The sequence below is a fragment of the Schistocerca serialis genome, chromosome 12, assembly GCF_023864345.2.
Source record: "Schistocerca serialis cubense isolate TAMUIC-IGC-003099 chromosome 12, iqSchSeri2.2, whole genome shotgun sequence".
Lineage (NCBI taxonomy): Eukaryota > Metazoa > Arthropoda > Insecta > Orthoptera > Acrididae > Schistocerca > Schistocerca serialis.
Genome location: NC_064649.1, coordinates 132,628,346 through 132,652,211, shown reverse-complemented (window position 1 = coordinate 132,652,211; position 23,866 = coordinate 132,628,346). Strand labels below are relative to the sequence as shown.

Sequence of the window (23,866 nt, the reverse complement as noted above, 5' to 3'; positions counted from 1 at the left end):
ACCTCCTTTGTTGATGGACTACATTTTCTAAGGACTCTCCCAATGAATCTCAACCTGGTACCAGCCTTACCAACAATTAATTTTATATGATCATTCCACTTCAAATCGTTCCGTACGCATACTCCCAGACTTAACACCTGAGGTCGTCAGTCCCCTAGAGAGGGGTCAGACAAAGGTGTGGTTCCTGAAGAGGGGCAGCAGCCTTTTCAGTAGTTGCAGGGGCAACAATCTGGATGATTGACTGATCTGGCCTTGTAACACTAACCAAAACGGCCTTCCTGTTGTGGTACTGCGAACGGCTGAAAGCAAGGGGAAACTACAGCCGTAATTTTTCCCGAGGGTATGCAGCTTTACTGTATATGTGGTGCTACAGAAGAATGCTGAAGATTAGATGGGTAGATCACATAACTAATGAGGAGGTAATGAATAGAATTGGGGAGAAGAGGAGTGTGTGGCACAACCTGACCAGAAGAAGGGATCGGTTGGTAGGACATATTCTGAGGCATCAAGGGATCACCTGTTTAGTATTGGAGGGCAGTGTGGAGGGTAAAAATCGTAGAGGGAGACCAAGAGATGAATACACTAAGCAGATTCAGAAGGATATAGGCTGCAGTAGGTACTGGGAGATGAAGACGCTTGCACAGGATAGATTAGCAAGGAGAGCTGCATCAAACCAGTCTCAAGACTAAAGACCACAACAACAAACCTAGCTAACCTAATGACATCACACACATCCATGCCCGAGGCAGGATTCGAACCTGCGACCGTACCAGCAGCGCGGTTCCGGGCTGAAGCGCCTAGAACCGCTCGGTCGTAGCGGCCGGCATGTAATGGTGAAGCGACCGCTCGCGGTAAGCGGGAAATCCTGCTTCGAGTCTCGGTCCGGCACAAATTGTCACTGTTGTCATTCCATTACACAGCTTACGGTTGTCGATATTCGCAACTGCATACATTCTATGTATTTGGTAACTGCTGTAGTGGGTGCAGTGCCTGTCGAAGGAACATTGCATCGTATTTCTGAACAGCACAGCTATTCGCCTGGGCCTGTCTCACCTCCTCGTTCGGCGGTTGATCTATGCGAGCACGTGCCAAAGAACTAGCTTGTACTGCCAGCACATCGCGAGAACAGACAAAACGTATGGAGTATTTGTTTCCCGCTTTCCGCATTTACCACGAAATTGGGAGAGTTCTTTCCACAAAGCACGTAATCGTTGTTTCGTCTTTTTAGTTTACACGGCGGACGACTAGTTTGATCCTTGACATTACCAGCAGTCCACGATGATTTGATCTTTGACATTAACAGCTGACCCAAGCAGTTTACCGCCTTTGTATTTACAGTCAGCTCTCACATTAATCCCGTACTTCTGTTGTAGAATCAGTTTTCCGAAACGTCATTGTCGCTTAGACGCGCATCTATAAGGGGCAGTCAGTCTGAAACGAGAGAGGTGGAAAAAGAGGTGAATTTTGAAACTACTATGTTCGGTCAAGCAGTATGATATGAAGATGTACCATCTTTAGCAAGACACTCCAGAATACGGTTGTTCCCATCTGTGGCTTTAAAAAAAAATCCATTACGTCGTGAAGCACTCATATGTTCATTTGCTTTCACAAGGTCTTTAATATCGCTCTTTCCTTTATATGCAGCGGAAAATTCTCCAGTTGATAGCATTGCCGCTGTTGTGTTGCCATATGAGCGAGTGAAAATTGAAGACGCCACGCCTCCCCATCGACTTCCGAGTTTGCTCCAACGTTGGCTTACATGGGCACAGTCGTAATAAAATGTATAAAAAGGCGACTTCGAACATATAGGTCTAAAGTCAAAAATAGTCCTCGCCAGTCATAACCTACTGAAACATCGGACATTTTTAGCAACTCGGACATTACCCCAGACACCAGTAAAAAACCAGGACTGTCTGGGTTAATCCCGGACGTACGGTAAGCCTAAAATTAACCCCTATAAGCACAGTAGCTTCGTAGTAAGTACGTCAGACAATGAAAACGGTTTAATTGTTAACGTTATGTTGTTAAAATTTTCAGTATTTTGAGATTAAATTCACACAAACGCCAATTTTACATTTTGTGAATGTAAGAACAGGCGGTTTTTGTCATTCAAGGACGATTTTAGCCAAAGTTTCGCTCTGTATCTTAGATGGCTTTTGTAGGCCCTGTATCAAACTGTTCGTCTCTGCTTCCCCTGCACTGCTGTGGCACGTTGTAAACAACCTGTACATCTTGACGTCTTCACTTAATTTTTCATTTGTTAGCCTTGCAATTTCGATGTATTTCTAAAAAGGTTGTCAGTGGCAGTGCTGTTGGAACCCACAATTTTGGTAGGAAGTTGAATGCGATAGAGTTACATTAGACGAAATTCTAAGGGCTTAAGAACAGATACCAGTAAACTCTTGATTCTTCGTAAAATTGAACTCCCATGTATAATACAGCTTCAGACGTCTGATTACTTAATGAATTAGTTAAACTATATAAACTCCGACCGAATAGACCTCTGAAGGTCCAACGGTACTGACCGACCGCCGCGTCATGCCCAGCCGATAGGCGTCACTGGGTGCTGATGTGAAGGGGCCTTTGGTTAGCACACCGCTCTCACGGCCGTTGTCATTTCGTGACCGGAGCCCCTATTTCCCAGTTTAGTAGCTCCTCAATTCGCCAACAGCGCTCGGCAGACCGGACGGTCACCCTTTGCAACTGCTATCCAAGTCCGGCGGAGCTTAACTTCGGTGATCTGACCGGAACCGTGGTTACCATGCGGCAAAGGCCGTTGACCAAGTCAACAACGAAGCTATATTGGGTTACCTGAAACAAATTGTGTGTAAACGAAGGGACATAATACAAAAGAGAGCACTCGAATGAGGCGGTGTAGCTGTTAAGCTGTTAGGACACTGACCTCATGTTCGGGAGGGTGCTCTGTCCGGCCATCCACATTTTGGTTTTCATAGATCGCTAAGCCACATGGCGGGAGGTTCTTTTTAACCAAAGCCATGGCCGACCACGTGTCCTACCTTCAAAAAATGTGTGTGAAATCTTATGGGACTTAACTGCTAAGGTCATCAGTCCCTAAGCTTACACAATACATAACCTAAATTAGCCTAAGGACAAACACACACACACACCCATGCCCAAGGGAGGACTCGAACCTCCGCCGGGACCAGCCTGTCCTTCCTCCTTAAAGCGTGTTATGTATGCTGTGTGTGCAGTTTGGTCTATTGTTTGGCATTGTATTACGTTGAAAAAGCCTATATCATTGTGAAATGAATAAAAAGAAATCTATCTATATAAATGAAAATCAAGTGCTGCATGTATGGAAGATCATCACTTGAGAACAACTCGACCGATTTGGCTATTTTTTTTCGTCTTTCCTTTCCTTCGTAACTGTGAGGACACGGTTTGTATAAAAGAAAATATTTGCAAAATCCTCCGGAAAAGTCGGAAATTTGGATGATACTTTTGTATGACAATCTCAATGAAAGAAACGGTCGGTTTGACAATCTGCTATCACATGTTTTCATAACAAAAAAAAAGTGACGATCAGTTTTACAGTGCTGCTGTCTTGTTTTCATAAACTACGTCCGAACAGGCCTTGGAAGGCCCAACGGTACCGACCGGCCACCGTGTCATCCTCAGCTCAAATGGTTCAAATGGCTCTGAGCACTATGGGACTTAACAGCTGTGGTCATCAGTCCCCTAGAACTTAGAACTACTTAAACCTAACTAACCTAAGGACATCACACACATCCATGCCCGAGGCAGGATTCGAACCTGCGACCGTAGCAGTCGCGCGGTTCCGGACTGCGCGCCTAGAACCGCGAGACCACCGCGGCCGGCCATCCTCAGCTCAAAGGTATCACCGGATGCGGATACCGCTCTCCCGGCCGTGTGTCAGTTTACATCGGAACCGCTGCTTCTCAAAAAGTAGCTCCTCAGTATGTCTCACAAGGGCTGAGTGCACCCCGCTCGCCAACAACCATCATATGACATCATGTTTTGGGGAATTCATGATTAAGAGAAAAGGAAACAGTGCATAAAAGGCCGTAATCAGAATAACGGCTGGAGCCCAGCCAAGATCACCTTGCAGACATTTATTTAAGCAACTAGGGATATTCACGGTACCTTCAGAACACATACATTCACTGACGAAATTTGTTACTAATAACCCATCCCAATTCAGAAATAATAGTAAAGTGCTTAGCTACAACACGAGAAGAAAGGATCTTCACTATTCTGGGTTAAATCTGACTTTGGCACATAAAGTGGTGAATAATGTTGCCACGAAAATCTTTGGTCATTTACCAAATAGCAGTCTCACAGATAGCCAGTCAGTATTTAAAAACAAATTAAAATAACTTCTGAATGACAAATCCTTCTGCTCAATAGGTGAATTTTTTAGATACGAAGTAGTAATTGTAAAAAAAGAAATAGATAAATAAAATAATTGTTTCGTGTAAAGAAAACTTGTTTCAAACTGACACGTTCTAAATCATTACGAAACGTCGTACTCAGGATCTGTGGGGCAACTATTAATGTGATGAATGTAACGCCCGGCCGGGTGCGGTCTGCAGGGCACGTGTTTCCAGCCGTGGCCGGCGAAGGCCAGCGGTCAAGGACACAGCGCGCGTCTCGCCTCGTAAACAAAACCTGTGTACTCGCGGAAACTCGCAAGAGCCGTTCCGGACCGAAAAAACCTCACCCTACGTCCAACGCGGAAGTCAGCATTGCACTCTGTATCCGTCCGCGTTTGTTGTTACAAATAGGTCTTCCCGTCCTACGTCCCGTCGAGGGCAGACGCGTACTATCGTCATCCTCATTAGGCATCTGTAGCCTGCTACTGGATATATACGAGGGGCGTCTGAAAAGTCCGTGCAAAAATAAAAACTACTTACGAGTTTGGGGTAAACTTTTTTTTATTTTTCGACATAGTCTGCTTTTAGACTTGTACACTTCGTCCAACGCTGTTCTAATTTGTTGATCCATTCCGAATAATAGGAATTGTCCAAGTCTGCAAAATAGCTATTAGTTGCTGCAATCACCTCGTCGTCTGAATAAAATCTTTGACCCGCCAGCCATTTCTTCAAATTGGGGAACAAATAGTAGTCCGAGGGAGCCAAGTCTGGAGAACTGGGGGAACGTGAAACGAGTTGGAATCCTATTTCCATTAATTTTGCGACCACAACTGCTGAGGTGTGTGCTGGTGCATTGTCGTGATGGAAAAGGACTTTTTTGCGGTCCAGTCGCCGGCGTTTTTCTTGCAGCTCGATTTTCAAACGGTCCAATAACGATGAATAATATGCACCTGTAATAGTTTTACCCTTTTCCAGATAGTCGATGAGAATTATCCCTTGCGAGTCCCAAAAGACAGTCACCATAACCTTACCGGCCGAAGGAATGATCTTCGCCTTTTTTGGTGCAGATTCTCCCGTTGTTTAGATTTTGTTTGGTCTCAGGACTATAGTAATGTATCCATGTTTCATCCACACTGACGAAACGACGCTTAAAATCCTGCGGATTCTTCCTGAACTGCTGCAGACCATCCTTGCAACACATCACACGATTCTGTTCTTGGTCGAGCGTGAGCAATCGCGGAGCCAATCTTGCGGGTAGCTTTCTCATGTCCAAATGTTTATGCAAAATATTATGTAGCCGTTCATTCGAGATGCCCACAGCACCAGCAATCTCACGCACCTTATTCTGTCATCTGTCACCATGTCATGGATTTTATCAATGATTTCTGGAGTCGTAACCTCCACGAGGCGTTCAGAACGTTCAGAATCACTTGTGCCAATGTAGCCACTCCAAAAATTTTGAAACCACTTATAAACTGTTCTAATCGAAGGTGCAGAGTCACCGTAATGTTTATCAAGCTTCTCTTTACTCTCCTGAGGCGTTTTGCCTTTCATTAAGTGATGTTTAATCACCACACGAAAGTCTTTTTCGCTCATTATTTGACAGTCAATGGACTTCCTTGATTCACGCGAATGCCAAACACAAATAAATAGACCAGTATGGCTGAAACTTGGTGCGCGTTCTCTCCAAAGATGCTACTAACTAAACATGACCCAGATACGCGCCGGTGGTGCCATCTCTCGGAATTTGCACGGACTTTTCAAACGCCCCACGTACTACCTGATCAGAGGTACACGGACACCCCTATGTAATGTGGTTCAAGTGACCACTGGATGTCCGGAGAGCCGAAGCCGCCGGTATAAAAGGAGGCGGGGAGTGTTGTGTTGTCAGCAGTGAACATGAACAGCAGGGCACGTGCGAACGGAGAAGTTGTCCCGGCCTGGAGAGACGTATGGCCCTCAAACCGTGTCAGGCGAGGCCAGAGGGACAGAGTAGCCGTCGTGTCCGGCCGGCGGTGAAACTTTGATGCGGCCTCCGCGCAGCGCAGGGACGCGACAGCGACAGCGGCAGCGACAGCGGCAGCACGGGGACAGCGGCGCTGCCGGGCTGGCTTATTCAGCGCCTGTCCGGCTGTCCGCCGCTCTGCCGGCCAGCTGCTGTAGCACCGAGCCAGCTCTGCTCATAGGAGGGAGAGCTCGTGGTCACAGTACTCACAGCTTGTCGCATTTATGCCACACATTGACCAATAGTTTGTTAGATGCAGTCTAAAATGGTTCAAATGGCTCTGAGCACTATGGGACTTAACATCTCAGGTCATCAGTCCCCTAGAACTTAGAACTAATTAAACCTAACTAACCTAAGGACATCACACACATCCGTGCCCGAGGCAGGATTCGAACCTGCGACCGTAGCGGTCGTGCGGTTCCAGACTGAAGCGCCTAGAACCGCTCGGCCACTGATGCAGTCTAGAAAAGGCTTGAAGTGCCATACGCCAGCAAGTAGTTTGGATAAATAGCAGTCCCTATCCTATTAAAGGACAAGTAGTCACGGAGCGTCAAAACGTAGAGCAGACACAGAGTACGGTGAATGACACTGCGAGACTTGGCGGCAAACGCATACACTATGTGATCAAAAGTATCCCGACACCGGCCTGAAAATGACTTACAAATTCGTGGCGCCCTCTATCGGCAATCCTGGAATTCAATATAGTGTTGGCCCACCCTTAGCCTTGATGACAGCTTCCACTCTCGGAGGCATACGTTCAATCAGGTGCTGGAAGATTTCTTAGGGAATGGCAGCCCATTCTTCACGGATTGCTGCGTGAGGAGAGGTATCGATGTCAGTCGGTGAGGAATGGCTCGAAGTCGGCGTTATAGAACATCCCAAAGGTGTTCTATAGAATTCAAGACAGCACTCCGTGCAGGCCAGTCCATTACAGGAATGTTATTGTCATGTAAGCACTCCGCCACAGGCCGTGCATTATGAACAGGTGTTCGATCGCGTTGAAAGATGCAATCGCCATTCCCGAATTGCTCTTCAAGAGTGAGAAGCAAGAAGGTGCTTAAAACATCAATGTAGGCCTGTGATGTTATAGTGCCACGCAAAACAACAAGGGTGAAAGCCCCCTCCATGAAAAGCACGACCACACCATAACACCACCGCCTCCGAATTTTAGAGCTGGCACTACACACGCTGGCAGATGACGTTCACCGGGCTTTCGCCGTACTGACACCCTGTCATAGGACCGCCACATTTGTACCGTGATTCGTCACTCCACACAACGTTTTTCCACTGTTCAATCGTCCAATGTTTACGCTTCTTACACCAAGCTAGGCGTCGTTTGACATTTACTGGAGTGATGTGTGGCTTATGAACAGCTGCTCGACCGTGAAATCCAAATTTCCTCACCTGCCGCCTAACTGTCATAGTACTTGCAGCGGATCGTGGTGCAGTCTGGACAGATGTCTGTCCATTACACATTACGACCCTCTCCAAATGTCGGCAGTCTCTGTCAGTCAACAGACGAGGTCGGCCTGTACGCTTTTGTGCTGTACGTGTCCCTTCACGTTTCCTTTTCACTGTCACATCGGAAACAGCGGACCTAGGGATGTTTAGCGCTGGTGTCAACGGAGAGATTGAACCAAGTACTTTTTTTAAAGGAACCGTATACGTTTTATAACCGCATTCGATAGTTCTTGAGAAGACAATTACAGTGATGTAGCGTTTGTTAATGTTGACGTTGAAATCTGTCGTAAAATAAATCGAGAAATGTCCTGTAATTTGAGTGCATTGTGGCCGGAAACGGCATTTGCGGTGCAAACACCGCCAAGCAGAGCTCTCGTGCTACGCTGTGTCAGAATGTCAACACATTTGCCCGTTACCTGTCTGCATTGCAGGCTGCTCATTTCTGCTTGAACATTCGTTGCGTGCAGACATGTACACCAATGAGGAGAAATTCGATTTATTACTTTTAGGGGGGAATGTAAAAGAAATGCCGTAAAAACAGTCCAGCGGTATAGAGCTATCTATCCGGATCGCCAGTGTCCGAAGCGCAGGCAGTTTCACGAATAATTAAGAGCCTGCTTGAACGTCAAAAGGAGGACAAGAAAAAAGGTTGCGACGCGACTGACAGAGAACACGAAGAAGCTGATCTGGCTCCGACGCTAATGAATCCCCACATTGCTACGAGACATATTACCAAGTAATGTGGTATCATCCAGACGAGTGTCATTCACATCCTTCATCGCCTGAATTTTCATCCCTGTATGTGTCAACTACATCAGACACTCGAAGACTGTGATTTGAACATCGTGCAGAATTTTATCGGTTTGCCCTTCAGAAACTAAGAGAGAACTCTACGTTTTTTCGCCGGCGACGCTAATGTAAATTTGCATAACATGCAGTACTGGGCAGCCGAAAATCCACACTGGCGTCGTCAGGTGCAACATCAAAGGCCGTGGAGCGTAAACATATGGTGAGGCATCATAGGAAATTACACTGTGAGACCTTACTTCATCTCAGGCATTGTAAATGGACATTCGTACGCACACTTTCTGACGAAGATTCTACCGGTTCATCTAAAAGAGGTAACACAGGATATTCGAGAGTGTACGTGACTGCAACACGATGGTTGTCAAGTTCACTTGTCCCGCTTTGCAACTCAAATACCGAATGAGAACTTTGCTGGACGTTGGATAGTACGAAATTCTGTTGTCAAATAGCTTGCGGAGTCCCCCGATTTGACTGCGTTCGATTTCTTTCTTGGAGAGCACTCAGAGGTGCAGTCTATGACGAAGTCCCAACTACGCCAGACGATACGTGTCGTCGAATCGCCAGTTCGTGCTCTACCACATCATCCACTGGAATTACATCTGTTCATCGTTCTTTCCAAAGGCGATTGCAAGGATGCCTTTCGGTACCTGGTCAACAGATTGAACACACGCTTAAATAAAGGATGAAGTAGTTTTTGTGTAAGCCAAAATCTACCTTATGTGATGTGGGTGGTTAGAAAATCATGGTTAGTAAACTGTTTTTTTCATTTACGTGTGTACGAAATTGCATTGCAATGTCAAATAAGCCAGCAGCATGTATTGCACGTAGCCGGTAACACTGTCATTACGCGCTTATGTTCATCATGAAACGACGTTTAGTTAAGAAGAGTATTTTACGGTGTACAGGTGGTCACCAAAGTATTTTTAATAAAACGTTTAGTCCAATGAATGTATCCCGCACGTTATAATTTAGAGCATTGTAGGTAGAGACAGTTGTCCGACAGGATGTATTTTACCTCGAAAAGGGGAAACTTCCCATTCCCCCCCTCCCCCCCCCCCCCCCCCCCACACCACCACCACCACCACCACCACCACCCCACTTCAGGTTTAGTTCCAAAATGGCTCAGTGAGTATTCCGTCAAAGACTGAACACAGATCAAACATGAAGGCAGGAGGAAGTTGTTCAGGGGGAAAAAAGGCAAAATAAAACTGATCGGTCCAAGGTGAAGATAGCGTGGTTACGGAGTTGGACTTCAATGCAGGAGATCAGTGCTCAAATCTCTCTCTCCCCCCCCCCTCCCCCTTATTATTATTTATTGTTTTTGACAAAATTATGAACTATCCGTCCATTCATTGAAATGTATGTTCTCCTTCTGTAGTCCTGGCAATTGTCATACTGTAAATTGTTTATAGAATACGAGTCATGTCGTAGGAATATAATACCGTCGCAAGTAAATTTGCTGAATATTGACAGCAGGCGAGATGCCGCATAGAACTCTCACAGAAATGAAAACAACAACTAAAAGGATGTGAACTCTGTCACAACAGAGGGATTCAAGAGTCAAAACTTCCAAAACGGAACGCAAGAGTCATAACATGTGGTACTTGTGTAGAACAAATAGGAGGTGCGTACGCCTGGAGATCTCTTCCTTACACTTCGCTGTTGCGGACGGACGTTACACCACGGCACAGACATAAATTTGAATACAGCGAACAAATACGTCAATGACCGGACGGGCAGTTCATAATTTTGTTAAAAATTGATGAGGCATGCGGGACATTCGAACACGGACCGCTCCCGTCGCAGCCCAGCACTGTAACCACAGAACCACGACGAATTGCCTAATCAAATCTGCTCGATGTTTCACATATAGAGCTTGGACCGTCCACTATTTCTACTTTGCTTCTTTTTTCACAGTTCAGTACACCTTCCTCCTATTTTCATGCTTGATCTGTGTTCAGTTTTTGGCGTGCTATCCACTCGTCCATCTTACTGCTGAATCTGAGGGGTGCGTGGGGAGTTCCCCTTGTTAGAAGCACACAGCCACGTACAGGAAAGGAGATGTCAAATGTTCCTTGTGACATTTAGGTATCTAATACAGTAGTTGCTTTGTGCAGCCCATAAGATATCTGTATTTTTGGAGTATAAACAGCTGATTTCTCTGTTCCAACTCACGTAAATCTGGGAGAATACACGAATGTGAAATAGTTTTGTTAAGCCCTGTGTGATACGATAGATTCTAATTTATGTCCTATTTCCATATTCAACATTCGTACGGAACCTGCATCTAGGTCGTAAGTTAGTTCAAGGGAAAATGAAGCTTTATTCAAGGCAGTCTTGTCCGAGACGCTTGCTGGGCAGTGTTTGCACCGCAGATGTCGTTTCCGGCCACCGTGCTCTCACATTCTAGGACATTTCACGATTGTTTTACGACAGGTTTCAACGTCAACATTAATAAACGCTATGTCACTGTAATTGTCTTCTCAAGAGATATCGAATCCAGTTATAAAAAGTATACTGTTCCATGTAAAAAAAAGTTCAATATTTCAGTTGATACCTCGATGCTCAAACATTTGCCGAAAACCGCATTTCGATATGTGTAACCGTTCACGAAATAAAAGGGGCGTTACGTCTTGCGTGACTAACCATATAGGCCTATGCATTTTAAAGATACACCACCTAAGCTATTTCTCTATATAATCGCAACTCAAACTGACGCACTTATCACGCCGCGGCACAAGTTTTTCAATACTGTTCTCTGTAGAAATATACCGCCTGCAGTTGCAACCGCTGGTTTATACTGGCATCCGGGCTTTATGGTCGATAATCAAACAACCGCTCCTTCCAAGACCCCGTCGGAGCTCGTGGGTACGATTTTCCGTGTGTGGACGTGCGTTTTGTTAAAAAAAAAAAACTTTTATGCTAAGCTTTCCCCGACACTTGTTTTGTATCACCTGGTTTAACTTTGTCAGTGTTTGACAATACCTCTCCGAGTAAGTTGTCGCACGTTCAAGGAAAACGGAGCCGCGCGGTGTAACAGTCTCGCCACAGTTCGCGCAGCTCCCCCCGTCGGAGTTTCGAGTCGTCCTTCGGGCATAGATGTGTGTGTGTGTGTGTGTGTGTGTTGTCCTTAGCGTAAATTTTTCAAGGAAATCATTGAGGATAACTCCCTTAGAGTCCCAAAACACAGTAGCCAACATCTTTTCTGCTGACAGCGTTTGCGAACGTTTTCTTAGGGAGGATTTGTGGGTCCCCATTCCATCTGCTGCCAATTTGTTTCACAGTTGACATTCTTCACCTCAGTTACGATACGATTGATGACTTCGTTATCGTCTTTTTCGTAAATTTCGAGGAAGTCAGTGCTGAGCCGGTCTGTCTTTTGTGGTCTTTCGTTAGGATTTGGGAGCCCCTCAGCACAAAATTTATGGTAACCGAGCTTCTCAGCCACAATTTCATGCACCAAATTCCGTCAAATTTAGGGAAAACGTTGCTTAAGTTCCGTGACCGTGAAACGACGATTTTCATGAACTTTGTCGCTGGTTTTCATCACCAGTTCGTCACTCAAAAGGCCAGGCTTACCACTGCAGTCGTCATCGTCAACATCGGTACGCCCTTTTTAAAAGCTTTTGTATGTCCATCCTTTTAGCAGGAGGTCTCTGGGACGACGGCCGTTTACTATCGTGACAAAAAATATAAAAACACCTACTGCCGTGCTTATGATTTTATTTTATTTTATCGCTACCAGTTTCAATGATTCATTGCGTCATCTTCAGGGCTGTTTCTGATGCGGTACGGGTTGATGCGATCCCCATGCTTGAGTTGGCAGTTGATGGTTGGGGTGCTAACACATAATCTGCGTATCCAGTAATGCTGGTAACTGATGGGTTAAGCATGGGGATCATATCAACCTGTACCGCATGAAAAACAGCCTGAAGATGACGCAATGAAGCGTTGAAACTGGTAGCGACAAACTAATATAAAATCGTAAGGATTTTTTTTTTATTTTTTTGTCACCGTTTTTAAAATCAGTGCACCACTGCCTCACTCGGCTTTCACTCATTATTCCTTTTCCGTACGGATCACAAAGGTCGCGATAAATTTCGATGGGTTTGTAGTTTTTTGCCAACAAAAACGAAATCACATAACGCACTTGACAAGTGGCGGGATTTCCTGTTGCAGAGCACGTTTTAACACGTCACAGAAAGCAAAGCAGCAGAGACACAGATCACGCGCTACCACCGCTGGAAGCGCACTGAGTGTGGCAGTGATAACGGCACCGAGGTGGCGGGCTTAGCATCGGTCGTGCTGAAATGAAGAGGTGGGCTAGTGGTGAATCAGACCAATATTAGTGCTGATGATCGCGGGCTGATCTGCCGAGGCGGTCTTCACGAATGGGCCAGTAGGAATAGAGATGACGCAGCCTCCGCCGCACGCCGTACACAGTGTAGTTGTGGATGAAGAGGAGGCGGCCACCGTGTAGAAGCTCGGTTGCTGCTGACGCTCGATACTCTTGCGGCCGCTGGCGGCTAATTGAAAAAGTTAATTGCTACCGAAAAATCTCGTTAACAGTAAATTAAAATTCGCTCGTGTAGCTGTTTGTGGCGTGCTGCACAGTCTGAATGTTGGCTGTATCTCACTCGTACGCCAGAGCTGTGACGGCTGATGCTTTCTATTTGCTTCTGCCTTTTAAACTGTAATGTCGGAAAGGTTAACAATTCCTGAAGCTGTACGCGTCAGGTGTTGGGAGGTCTTTATGCAGCTTTGGTTTATTGAACTATACTGTAAACAGCTTTGCACAGATACACTCGGTAAAAGAAACAAGTCGCAACATGAGACACGAGTCCGATATTTATCAAACTTTATGGAGATGTTCGTCATATAGAATGTATTGAATGATTAAACTTTTTTCCACTTAGAACTGACGCCCATCATCGTCAACATGAATATGAGAGATGATCACTACAGGAACAGATGCACTTATCATAGTCAGTATGACGTCTCACACTCACTAAACACTCTTGTATTTGCTGTGGCACAGAAGCAGACAACGTCCGAATGTCGTATTGAGGAGCTTCATGGCAGTTCATTAATAGCTCGAGACTCGTGTTGAGGTATACGTCTCCCCGTTGCATCTACGGATGACAAGTCGGGGGACTAGGTTAACCGATCAATATCGGTACACTCCACAAGGCGTTTTTGGTGTGAACAGCAGTGTGATATCTTGCGTTAACGTGCTGGAATATGTAATTTAGCAGCGTGGTCTTGAAGGGCATAACATGGTTGCCAGTTCTTGTTATATACTATCGAACATTCAGCTTCCCTCCGGCAATTATCAAATCAGTTGTGTTGTTATATACTGTAGCTCCTTTACCAGCCCGTCTGCGAACGCCTTGGAACGGAGGGAGGTTGCGCAGTGTTCGGCCATCCAGATTTAAGTTTTTCATGATTTCCCTAAATCACCACCGATTTAGAACAACCCTTCAGAGGCCCGGAAGACCGCCGCCATGACTTCACTGGTTGAGGGTGCGGTTTTGAACATTTCCCTCGGAGGAGAGGTTGAGCGGCACCACGCTATGTATTGCTGCTTTGTTTCCGATTCGATGTGATGAATCCATATTACATCTCCTTTGACGATGCACGATAAAATGTTGTCACGTCGAGCCTCGTAACACGGAAGCAATGCCACGTGGTTTAGGGCGCCATGTCACGAATTACGCGGTCCCTCCCGGCGGAGGTCCGAGTCCTCCCTCGGTTGTGTGTGTGTGTGTGTTGTTCTTAGCATAGGTTAGTTTAAAGTTGTTTGTAAGTCTAGGGACCGATGACCTCAGCAATTTGCTCCCTTAGGAATTCACACACATTTGAAAGATGGTTCAAATGGTTCTAAGCACTATGGGACTTAACATCTGAAGTCATCAGTCCCCTATACTTAGAACTGCTTAAGCCTAACTAACCTAAGGACATCACACACATCCATGCCCAAGGCAGGATTCGAACCTGCGACCGTAGCAGCAGCGCGGTTCCGGACTGTAGCGCCTAGTTTGCTTGCTTGCATTCAACATTCTCATTGTTACACCGTTTATTATTGTACCAGCATTTCACACCTGCAATGGCATATCTCGTCCGTGAATCTCGCCTTTGAATTGTAATGTTAAATATGTTATCTGACAAATGGCTCTGAGCATTATGAGACTTAACTTCTGAGGTCATCAGTCCCCTAGAACTTAGAACTACTTAAACCTAACTAACCTAAGGACATCACACACATCCATGCCCGAGGCAGGATTCGAACCTGCGGCCGTAGCGGTCGCGCGGCTCCAGACTGTAGCGCCTAGAACCGCTCGGCCACATCGGCCGGCTACACACATTTGAACATTTGACCGGAAGCAGTTTCGCAGAGGTAGCCCTTTCCGCTCTTTACGGTCTCCTATTAGGCGGCGGGGAACCCAGCGGGCACATACCTTTGAGTATCCCAATTGGCGGACGAGTGTGTGAGCTCTACTAAGAAACACGCCCTGTTGTGCAGCGAGGCATTTGATTGTGATCCGTCGAAACCTCGAATGAGTGTGTCCGCAAGTTCCAACACTGCAGGAGTCAAAGTGGCCGGCCGGCCGCCACACGGCAGATCTGACAGGTTTGTGCGTACTTGTTGCGATGGTGACAGACGCCTCGCCCAACGACTCACTGTGCTTTTGTTCATTGCCAGGTGTCCGTAGACATTCTGCTAGCGCGTATGAATATCTTCGATGCTCTGGTTTTCCGCCAAAAGAAAGTCAGCTTTCTGCTTGGAACGCAGACGCCCTTTTCAAGGTTACGTATAATGCTTACGGGCACGGAGATGACTTATAGTCGTGTGAAACAGTGTTATCAGCACCTGCCAGTTCGAAAGGGGCCTCATTGTGGATCTGCATTTGACTAGCTGTTCGAATCGCGCAATAACTAGATTTGTGGAGCATTCAGATGCGATAATGGCCCGATGTTCGACTGCATTTTTCCGGAACCGGAACTTTACCTTAATGACAATCCACTCACGGTAGTGGGGACATATCCATTCTTAGTACTGGATTTCGTCGCCCGATTGACTTGGCTTCCTCATCTTCGTCAGCTTAAGGAGAAGTGCTGGCAGCTCCTCAATTACCTCCGCTGCCTGAGCAACACGAACTGGGGTGCAGATCGCTCTAACGCTGATGCAGCTCTACAGAGCCCCTGTTCAATCCCGCCTTGACTTTGGGAGTCTGGTTTATGGTTCGGCGGCGCCCTCAGCGTTGCGTGTACTCGACCCAGTGCACCACTGCGAAGTCCGACTAGCGACAGAAGCTTTTAGAACGACTCCGGTGACCAGCATATTGGTGGAGGCTGGAGTCCCTCCACTGCAGATCGGACGTGCAGAACTCTACGCACATTCGTAGCTCTCCTGAGCATCCGAATTACCGTCTCCTTTTCCCAACCACGGCGGTTCATCTCCCGCATCGGCGGCCCAGGTCAGGGCTTACGATTGCGGACCGCGTCCGATCCCTTCTATCTCAACTGGAGTCCTTCACTTTACCACCTCTACTCGAGGTCCATTCACATACACCTGCATGGAGCTTTCGCATGGGCCTAAGGACTCAGTTAACCCCGCCGCTCTCCGCTGTCACTTCCTCTCGATTCCTGACATGTCCCAGGGCTCTGACGTGTTTTACACCGACGGTTCAATGGCTGATGGCCACGTGCCTTCGCCTATGTTCACAGAGGACATATTGAACAGCGCTCCTTGCCAGATGGCTGCAGTGTGTTTTCAGTGCAGAGCTTGCGGCCATGTCTCGTGCTCTTGAGCACAGCCGCTCATGCCCTGTCGAGTTGTATCCTGTGTACTGACTCATTGAGCAGCCTACAAGCTATCGATCAGTGCTACCCTCGCCATCCTTTGGTAGCTACCATCCAGGAGTCCATCTACGCCCTGGAATGGTCCAGTCGTTCAGTGGCGTTCGTGTGGACCCCAGGACACGGCGGCATCCCAGGCAACGAACTTCCTGACAGGCTGGCCAAACACGCTACACGGAAACCGCTTCTGGAGATGGGCATCTCTGAAACTGACCTGCGTTCAGTATTACGCCGCAAGGTTTATCGGCTTTGGGAGATGTGATGGTTTATGCTACATTTAAAACTTCGGGTTTCAATTTACTGTCTTCTACTGTCAAACCAGACTGGTCAACGTGTCACTGGTTAGATGCCATAGGTCTGCTAGTGATTTTACGTAGTACCAGAATTTTCTCGGGTTGTCGAAAGCATGTTTTGCTAAGGTATGGCGGTGATAGTATTACAAGTGCACGAATTTCTACTAACTTCTACTGTCGTCATTTCCGTATTCCGCAACAGCCTTTGCTTCCTCAGCATTTTCCGAATATCGTTGTCAAATCACGGTGGTCTTTTCCGTCCTTAATCCGCTACCTCTGCACTTACTCCTCCAGAGCACGATTCACAACTGTTGTTAGATATTGTCCTCTGTATGTTGCCATTATTGACATTTGCTTATTCGCATAAAACAACAGTAGGTCAATGTGACCTGTAGTACATTTTGTGAGAGTTTCAGAGTTATACAACACTTGAATAAAAGGTGTTTATACTGTACGGATTTTCGATCCGTGCGGAAATATCGCGTGGAAAAGTGTATAGTAATTTTCGTGCGAAAATACCAGTTCCATTTTTTTTTTTTTGGATATTGGTTTACGTGAAAAAGGTAGGTAATTTTTGTTTTCCTTTCAGCATTCTGTTTACGTCATTTGAATTTCCATAGAGGGGGGAAAGTCAGCGTGTATAAAAGTGCTGTTTGCCGCACGGGGTGGCCGCGTGGTTTGAGGCGCCCTGTCACGGATTGCGCGGCTCCTCCCGCCGGAGGTTCGAGTCCTCCCTCGGGCATGGGTGTGTGTGTGTGTGTGTGTGTGTTGTTCATAGCATAAGTTTGTTTAAGCAGTGTGTTTCGGCCGTCGACAGGTGGCTTGCACTGAGCTCGTGTTTGCCGGCAGGTGTCGACGCGGCCGTCGTCCCCCGAGGCGTGCGACAAGGCGGACGCGCGGTCGGCGTGCCGACACAAACGCAAGGCGCAGCAGCTGCAGCTGCAGCCGGCGGTGCCAGTGGGGGCGGCGGGGGTGGCGGCCGGCGACGCCTCCAGGAAGGCCGGTCAGTACCACCCCCAGCAGCTGGCGCTCGGCCGCGCCGCCTACGGAGCCACGCCTGCAGGTAGCGTCTGCCTACAGTTCCGTCGCCGAAAGCTGTTTCGGTACTCTTTGCAGTAGACCTCTTCAGGACGACTTCTTTTCTGCACGTTTCATTCCCGTTGAGGGGGAAGGGTGGACCGTTTGAAGACTTACCTTATTTTGTCCTTCAGGGCCATAGAAAGCACAAATTTTATCTTCTGTGTAGTTACATCTACAGGGGATAGGCAAAATATTGCGAACACCTGTACTTACTTGGGAATTATTAATTTGCCCGTAATACAGCTGCGGTTCTTCTTGGAATACTGGTATACAATGATTGTACAGTCTACAGTAAAATGCTATGCCACTCTTCGATCTGAACCTCTTCTAACTCCTGTAGTGATGACGGAGGCGGAAATATGCTCCGGAGTCTCCGCTCCAATACCACCCCCAGGGGTTCGATAATGCTCAAGTCCGGGGACTGTGCTGACCAGGTAAGACGCAGCAATTCAGTTGCATGCTCCTCATACCACGATTGTACTGTCCTGGCCCTGTGAATGGGTGCATTATCGTCGTTGTTGGGGAACAACATTTGAATCATGGGTTACACTTGATTACCTAAAATATTCACATAATCTTTGGCTGCAACACGGTCTTTGGGAGTAATGATGGGACCATCAGAATACCATGATATGGATGTCCACACCATCACACCTCCACGTTCGTGCTCAACCGTTGGAATCAAGCAGTCAGGATTGTAGGCTTCTTTTGCCGTTCTCCAGACGTAAACCCGGCCCTATCCTGAAAATAACTAAAACGTTGACTCATCGGACCATATGACGTGTTTCCACTGATCAGCCGTCCAGGATATATACTCCTGAAACCACGTTTTACGCTTCTTTGCGTTGGTTGTTATCACTAATTGTTTCGGTATAGCAGCTCGTCCATGAATATTCGCTTCATGGAGTCCTCGGCGTACAGTATCGATAGATACGTGGTCTCGAAGATTGCTATTGAGCTGGCCGGCCGTTGTGGCCGAGCGGTTCTAGGCGCTTCAGTCCGGAACCGCGCTGCTGCTACGGTCGCAGGTTCGAATCCTGCCTCGGGCATAGATGTGTGTCCTGTCCTTAGGTTAGTAAGGTTTAAGTAATTCTAAGTCTAGGGGACTGATGACCTCAGACGTTAAGTCCCATAGCGCTCAGAGCCATTTGAACCATTTGCTATTGAGCTCTGTTGTCACTTTAGCCGCGTAGCTTTGTGATGTTTTGACACAATTCGTGTCAGCGTATGACGATCTTTGACATTTAGTTTTGATTTGCGTCCACTATTACGTTTACACGATGATGTCTCTCCACGTTTTGTGTAGGCTGTCATAACTGTTGAAACAGTCGTTCTTGAAACATTCAATAAGTTGGCTATCTTGGTTACTGATGCCCCACCTAATCGAGCCCCCACAATCTGTCCTCTTTGGAACTCTGTTAGGTCTTTCATTGCACGTCCACCCCGGAATCTGAATGCAAATGCGAAGCGTGCACTACTCGTAAACAATCTGCACTGGCGCCTAGTGCGCACTGAACTCGCGCAGTCCAGCGCGCCACGTGCCTTACCTGCGTTGTTGACCGTTGAACACAGCCATCCCATGACTGTCACTGTTCACATTATTTTGTCTATCCCCTGTATGTATAAATGCAAGGTGTATGTAGAAACAAATGGAGCGACTAGAGGACAGAGAAAAACTCAAATAAAGCTAATGAACATAGGTCTGGAAATCAGTCGTTTCCCAGATACGAACACCATATAACAGAGCCCCAAGGGTCCAAACTGCAAATCTGCTCTTCGGAACAAACGCATAACAACAGGAATTCCACGTGGCCACCATTCCTGTGAAGGAACGTTTCAGAACGCGTTTACAGCAGTGATCTCTTTACTATCTGGATGTCGAACTCCAGCTATCTTGGCTAACTACAATACGGTTGCCACGAAATATCGTAAGAACACACAAAGGAAATATTTTGCTGTTCTGCTGCTTATTATATTGTATATTGACAAAGGGTTCAAAATCATAAATAAGTAAATAATTTTTTATCGCGTACAGACCAACTTTTTTCAAACTACATATTGGCAGCAGACAGAATTTGCAGGGACGCCTTCGGCTCTGTGCTCAGAGACCATTGTTCTGCATCCACTAATTAAAAGCTATCCACAGCGCAGAGTTCATCAACATTATCGACAGGGCTGGAATACACCAAAGCTTTTAAATATCCCCACACATAAAAACCTAATGGGTTCGAGTAGGAGGACACGGGAGGCCACGACAGATACTCTCGCTGTCGAATATTCGTGCTACGTATTCTCGAACAGCCGCATGACAGTGTGACAGCTAACCGACAGCGATGTGTCAGCAGGGAAGCCGCAGCAAAAACGTGGCCGTAGACAGTTAGTCTTGTAACAGCAGCATGACAGCACTTCTGCGTACGTCGTATCAGGGAAATTGTTTCGGAACCTATATTTATCAGGATTATTTGCTTCCTTTATTCCCCTCTACTCGTCCCTTCCCTTTGTACTTATAATAATCAGAACAAAAAAAGGTCTGATGTACTTACGATCAAAAATGCATGGTTTCCATGCTAGAGACCATTTATTCAATCATACATTGTTACAGAGACTGCGGTCTAATAGGCGCTGTACCATTCAGCCACAGTTACAGTACATATTGAAAATGGTTTCATGCGCCTCAACGCATGTGTGTACGCTCGGTAGCATGTTCTGTCTCACACGTTCACATCGGCCAGGCTACATCCGAACAGTGTCAAAGGCAGCACGAATACGCTGCTCCAGTGTCTCCACATCTGGAATGGACCCTGCATATACGATGCTTTTGCGATGGCTACACAACCAGAAATCGCACGGGTTGAGATCTGGAGGACGAGCAGGCCATGCAACTGGACCCCCACGTCCGATCCGTCGACCAGGGAAGAGACGACTGAGATGCAAATGGGCTGGACCACCATCACCTAACAGCCACACAAGCCTTCGAATCGTCAATGGCGCTTCTTCCAGCAGGTGAGGCAAAGTCACCCGCACAGTTCCGGCCTGTTTGGCGACGTGGAAGGGAGACTGGTCTCCAAAATACGGTCGCCAGTTATCCCGGTCCGCTCATTCCGGCTGCACCGGTGCTGATGATTCGCCGTCACCATACATACCATGAGGGTTGTGCATACTGTCCCACAGATGACTGGTATGAAGGATAAAGATACCACTCCGCGTAAAGATGCCCTTATTTGTGAATAGGATGAATGACACAAATCGCGGAATTGTGGTTGCCTGTTGAGTAAACTAGTGACAAAACTGCTCCCGATGTGGAAAGTCTGTCGCTATTAAGCCCTACACACGCTGTAAGTGATAAGGATGGTTATGTTCCACACGGTCGTCTGGCTTACCCTGTACTGGCGGGCCAAGTGCCTGGTACTGTCACGGCGGTCGTTTTTCGCAGTGTTAATCACATTATCCTCCAAGTCTAGTTTCCGAACATTTCGGGTACGTCCATCATGATTTCCTGCTTCCTGAAACGACCCTGCCTCAGACAAACGGCGAAATACTGTTGCAAACATTGAATACTGTGGTGGTTGTAGGCGGAGATAGGTCTCCTGATACAACCTCGCTGCCCGCCGCCCGTTGCTATTTGCCTTTCCGTAAGTGAACGCCATGTCGGCAAGATCTCGAATTCGAATACGGAATCATTGTATACAACACTCTGTCACATCCACACCAAGGTGAGTCAGGAGAGGACGCTAGGGCATTGCATATGAGCAACAGTACCACACTCTGGGAGCAAACAATACATACTGTTAACTGGGGCTGCATTGTACAGCGCGTATTAGACCGCAGTCTCTGTAACAAAGTATGATTGAATAAATGATCTCTAGCATGGAAACCATAAATTTCCGGACACAAGTTCATTGTATCTTTATTGTTCGGTTTCCTCTGATCGACCAATCCCTAGAGTTCGTACACTGTGGAAGCGTAATTCAGAATAAAGCACAATTCAACAACTTCTGGAGCGATATAATTAAATTTGGTACATACACGACTCATTATTTGTATAAAAATACAATGAGAGTAAGGTGGTCCTAGTGTTGGGAGTGGGGGTAGGGAGGGCTACCACATAAAAATGTTGGAACATACCCGTTTATCTTTCTTTTTAGTATTTAGCTGTCTCGGAATACTACTAAATTGTGGAGCGCATTCTGTCACTGCGTCAACCAAATCGGGACGATGAACACTGCAGCGGAGCCAATAATGTTGTCACCGTGTTTCGGGGCGAAGGATCGTGACACATGGCTGTACACGTACACATGTTTAACATCCTGACTTAGCTGTATCCGGGTTGAAAGCTGGTTGCTTCTATAAAAGTTATGCAACAATTCTCGATAAATGTTGCAATTATCATTTACAATTTGTAATTATTAATAAAGTGAAACAAGATAACAATGAAATAAGAATGTTGGTACTGACATAAGGCAAAGCAAACCGGAGCAAAACGCGGAATACTTCGTGGCTGGGATGGAGGAGGTCATTCTGTTTGAGATACGGTGGCTTGTTAGGTTTGAACTAAGATTCTACAACAGACTGTTTTCAGTGAAACTGAACGGTAGTGTAGTGGGTCACTTCTGCTACGTTTCTTGCAAGCGAGTGTGGGCCGTGCTTTCTTCCATCAAATGGGCTCTTCTTTTTTTTATTCGTGGGATGTACGGGATGTTATTGTTGAAAGAAGGGGTAACTCGGCCGCAAACAGTGTATCGACTTTGAATGGGGGGGAGACTTCAGCACTGGAACCCGGTACAGATGAGCGAGTGAATGAAAGAGTGTCGGCGGTGGGGAGTGCTTTGTGGCGCTGCCGGATTATGCAGATGCGAGGCGGGCGTGTGTGAACGCCCTGGCCGGCCTTCTCACGGCCCGCGGGCCCGCCGGCAAAAAGCGGCGGCAAAAACCAGCCCCACATCTGGGCCGGCCGCTTTCTGGGGGCGCGCGCGCGCCCAGGCCCAGTCTCACCACAATCGTCCCGGGTCCGACGACTCGTTCGTGGCGGCACTCAGCGCTTGTCTGTCGCGAGCGAGTCTCTCCATCTCTGCAGAACTGCCGCACGCTGCATCTGCGTAGCCTGCAAACACTGGGATAGCGATATGCACATTTACAGGTGGCGATAACATCGAGGGCAGCGGATTGGCGTTGCTATCACTTTCAGGTGATTCGTGTGAAATGGTTTACGACGTGATTGCGGCCGCACAGATGCATGGGACATTCCATTTCGGAAATCATTAGGGAATTCAATACTCCGAGATACACAGTGTCAAGAGTGTGCCGAGAATATCAATTTTCCGGCATTACTTCTCATCACGGAGAACGCAGTGGCCGACAGCCTTCTCGTAACGACCGAGAGCAGCGGCGTTTACCTAGACTTGTCAGTACTAACGGATACGCAATACTGCGTTAAATAAACGCAGAAATCTGTGTAGGACGTACGACGATTATATCCGTAGGGACAGGCTGCGAAATTTGGCGTCGATGGGCTATGGCAGCAATGACCGACGCGAGTGCCTTTGCTAACAGCACGACATCGCCTGCAGCGCCTCTCCTGGGTTTGTCACCGTATCTGTTGGACTCTATGGACGTCAGCAAAACCGTAGCTTGATAAGATGAGTCCCGACTTTAGTCGGTAAGAGTTGATAGTAGGGTTCGAGTGTGGCGCAGACCCCACGAAACCGTGGACCCAAGCTGTCAACAAGGCACTGTGCAAGTTGGTTGTGGCTCCATAATGGCTTGGGCTGTATTTACATGGAATGGACTGGGTCCTCTGGATCTTGGGCTACTTACAGACCATTTGCAGCCATTCTAGGACTCATTTTCCCGAAGATCGATGGCATTTTTATGGATGGCAGTGCCCCATGTCACCGGGCCACACTTGTTCGCATTTGGTTTGAAGAACATTCTCGATAGTTTGAACGATTGGTTTGGCCCACGAGTTCGCCCGACATGAATGACATCGAACATTCGTGGGACATATT

At 47.1% G+C, this 23,866-nt stretch overlaps 1 protein-coding gene across 1 annotated transcript in view; it reads left to right on the top strand.

Moving 5' to 3' along the window:
• The window catches only part of LOC126427999 (uncharacterized), a 331,430-nt gene that overhangs the window by 240,171 nt on the left and 67,393 nt on the right, over positions 1–23,866 (top strand). The window contains exon 5 of the mRNA XM_050089883.1: positions 17,631–17,729. Coding sequence (XP_049945840.1) covers positions 17,631–17,729 — 99 coding nt within the window. The remainder of the gene's footprint in view (positions 1–17,630; positions 17,730–23,866) is intronic.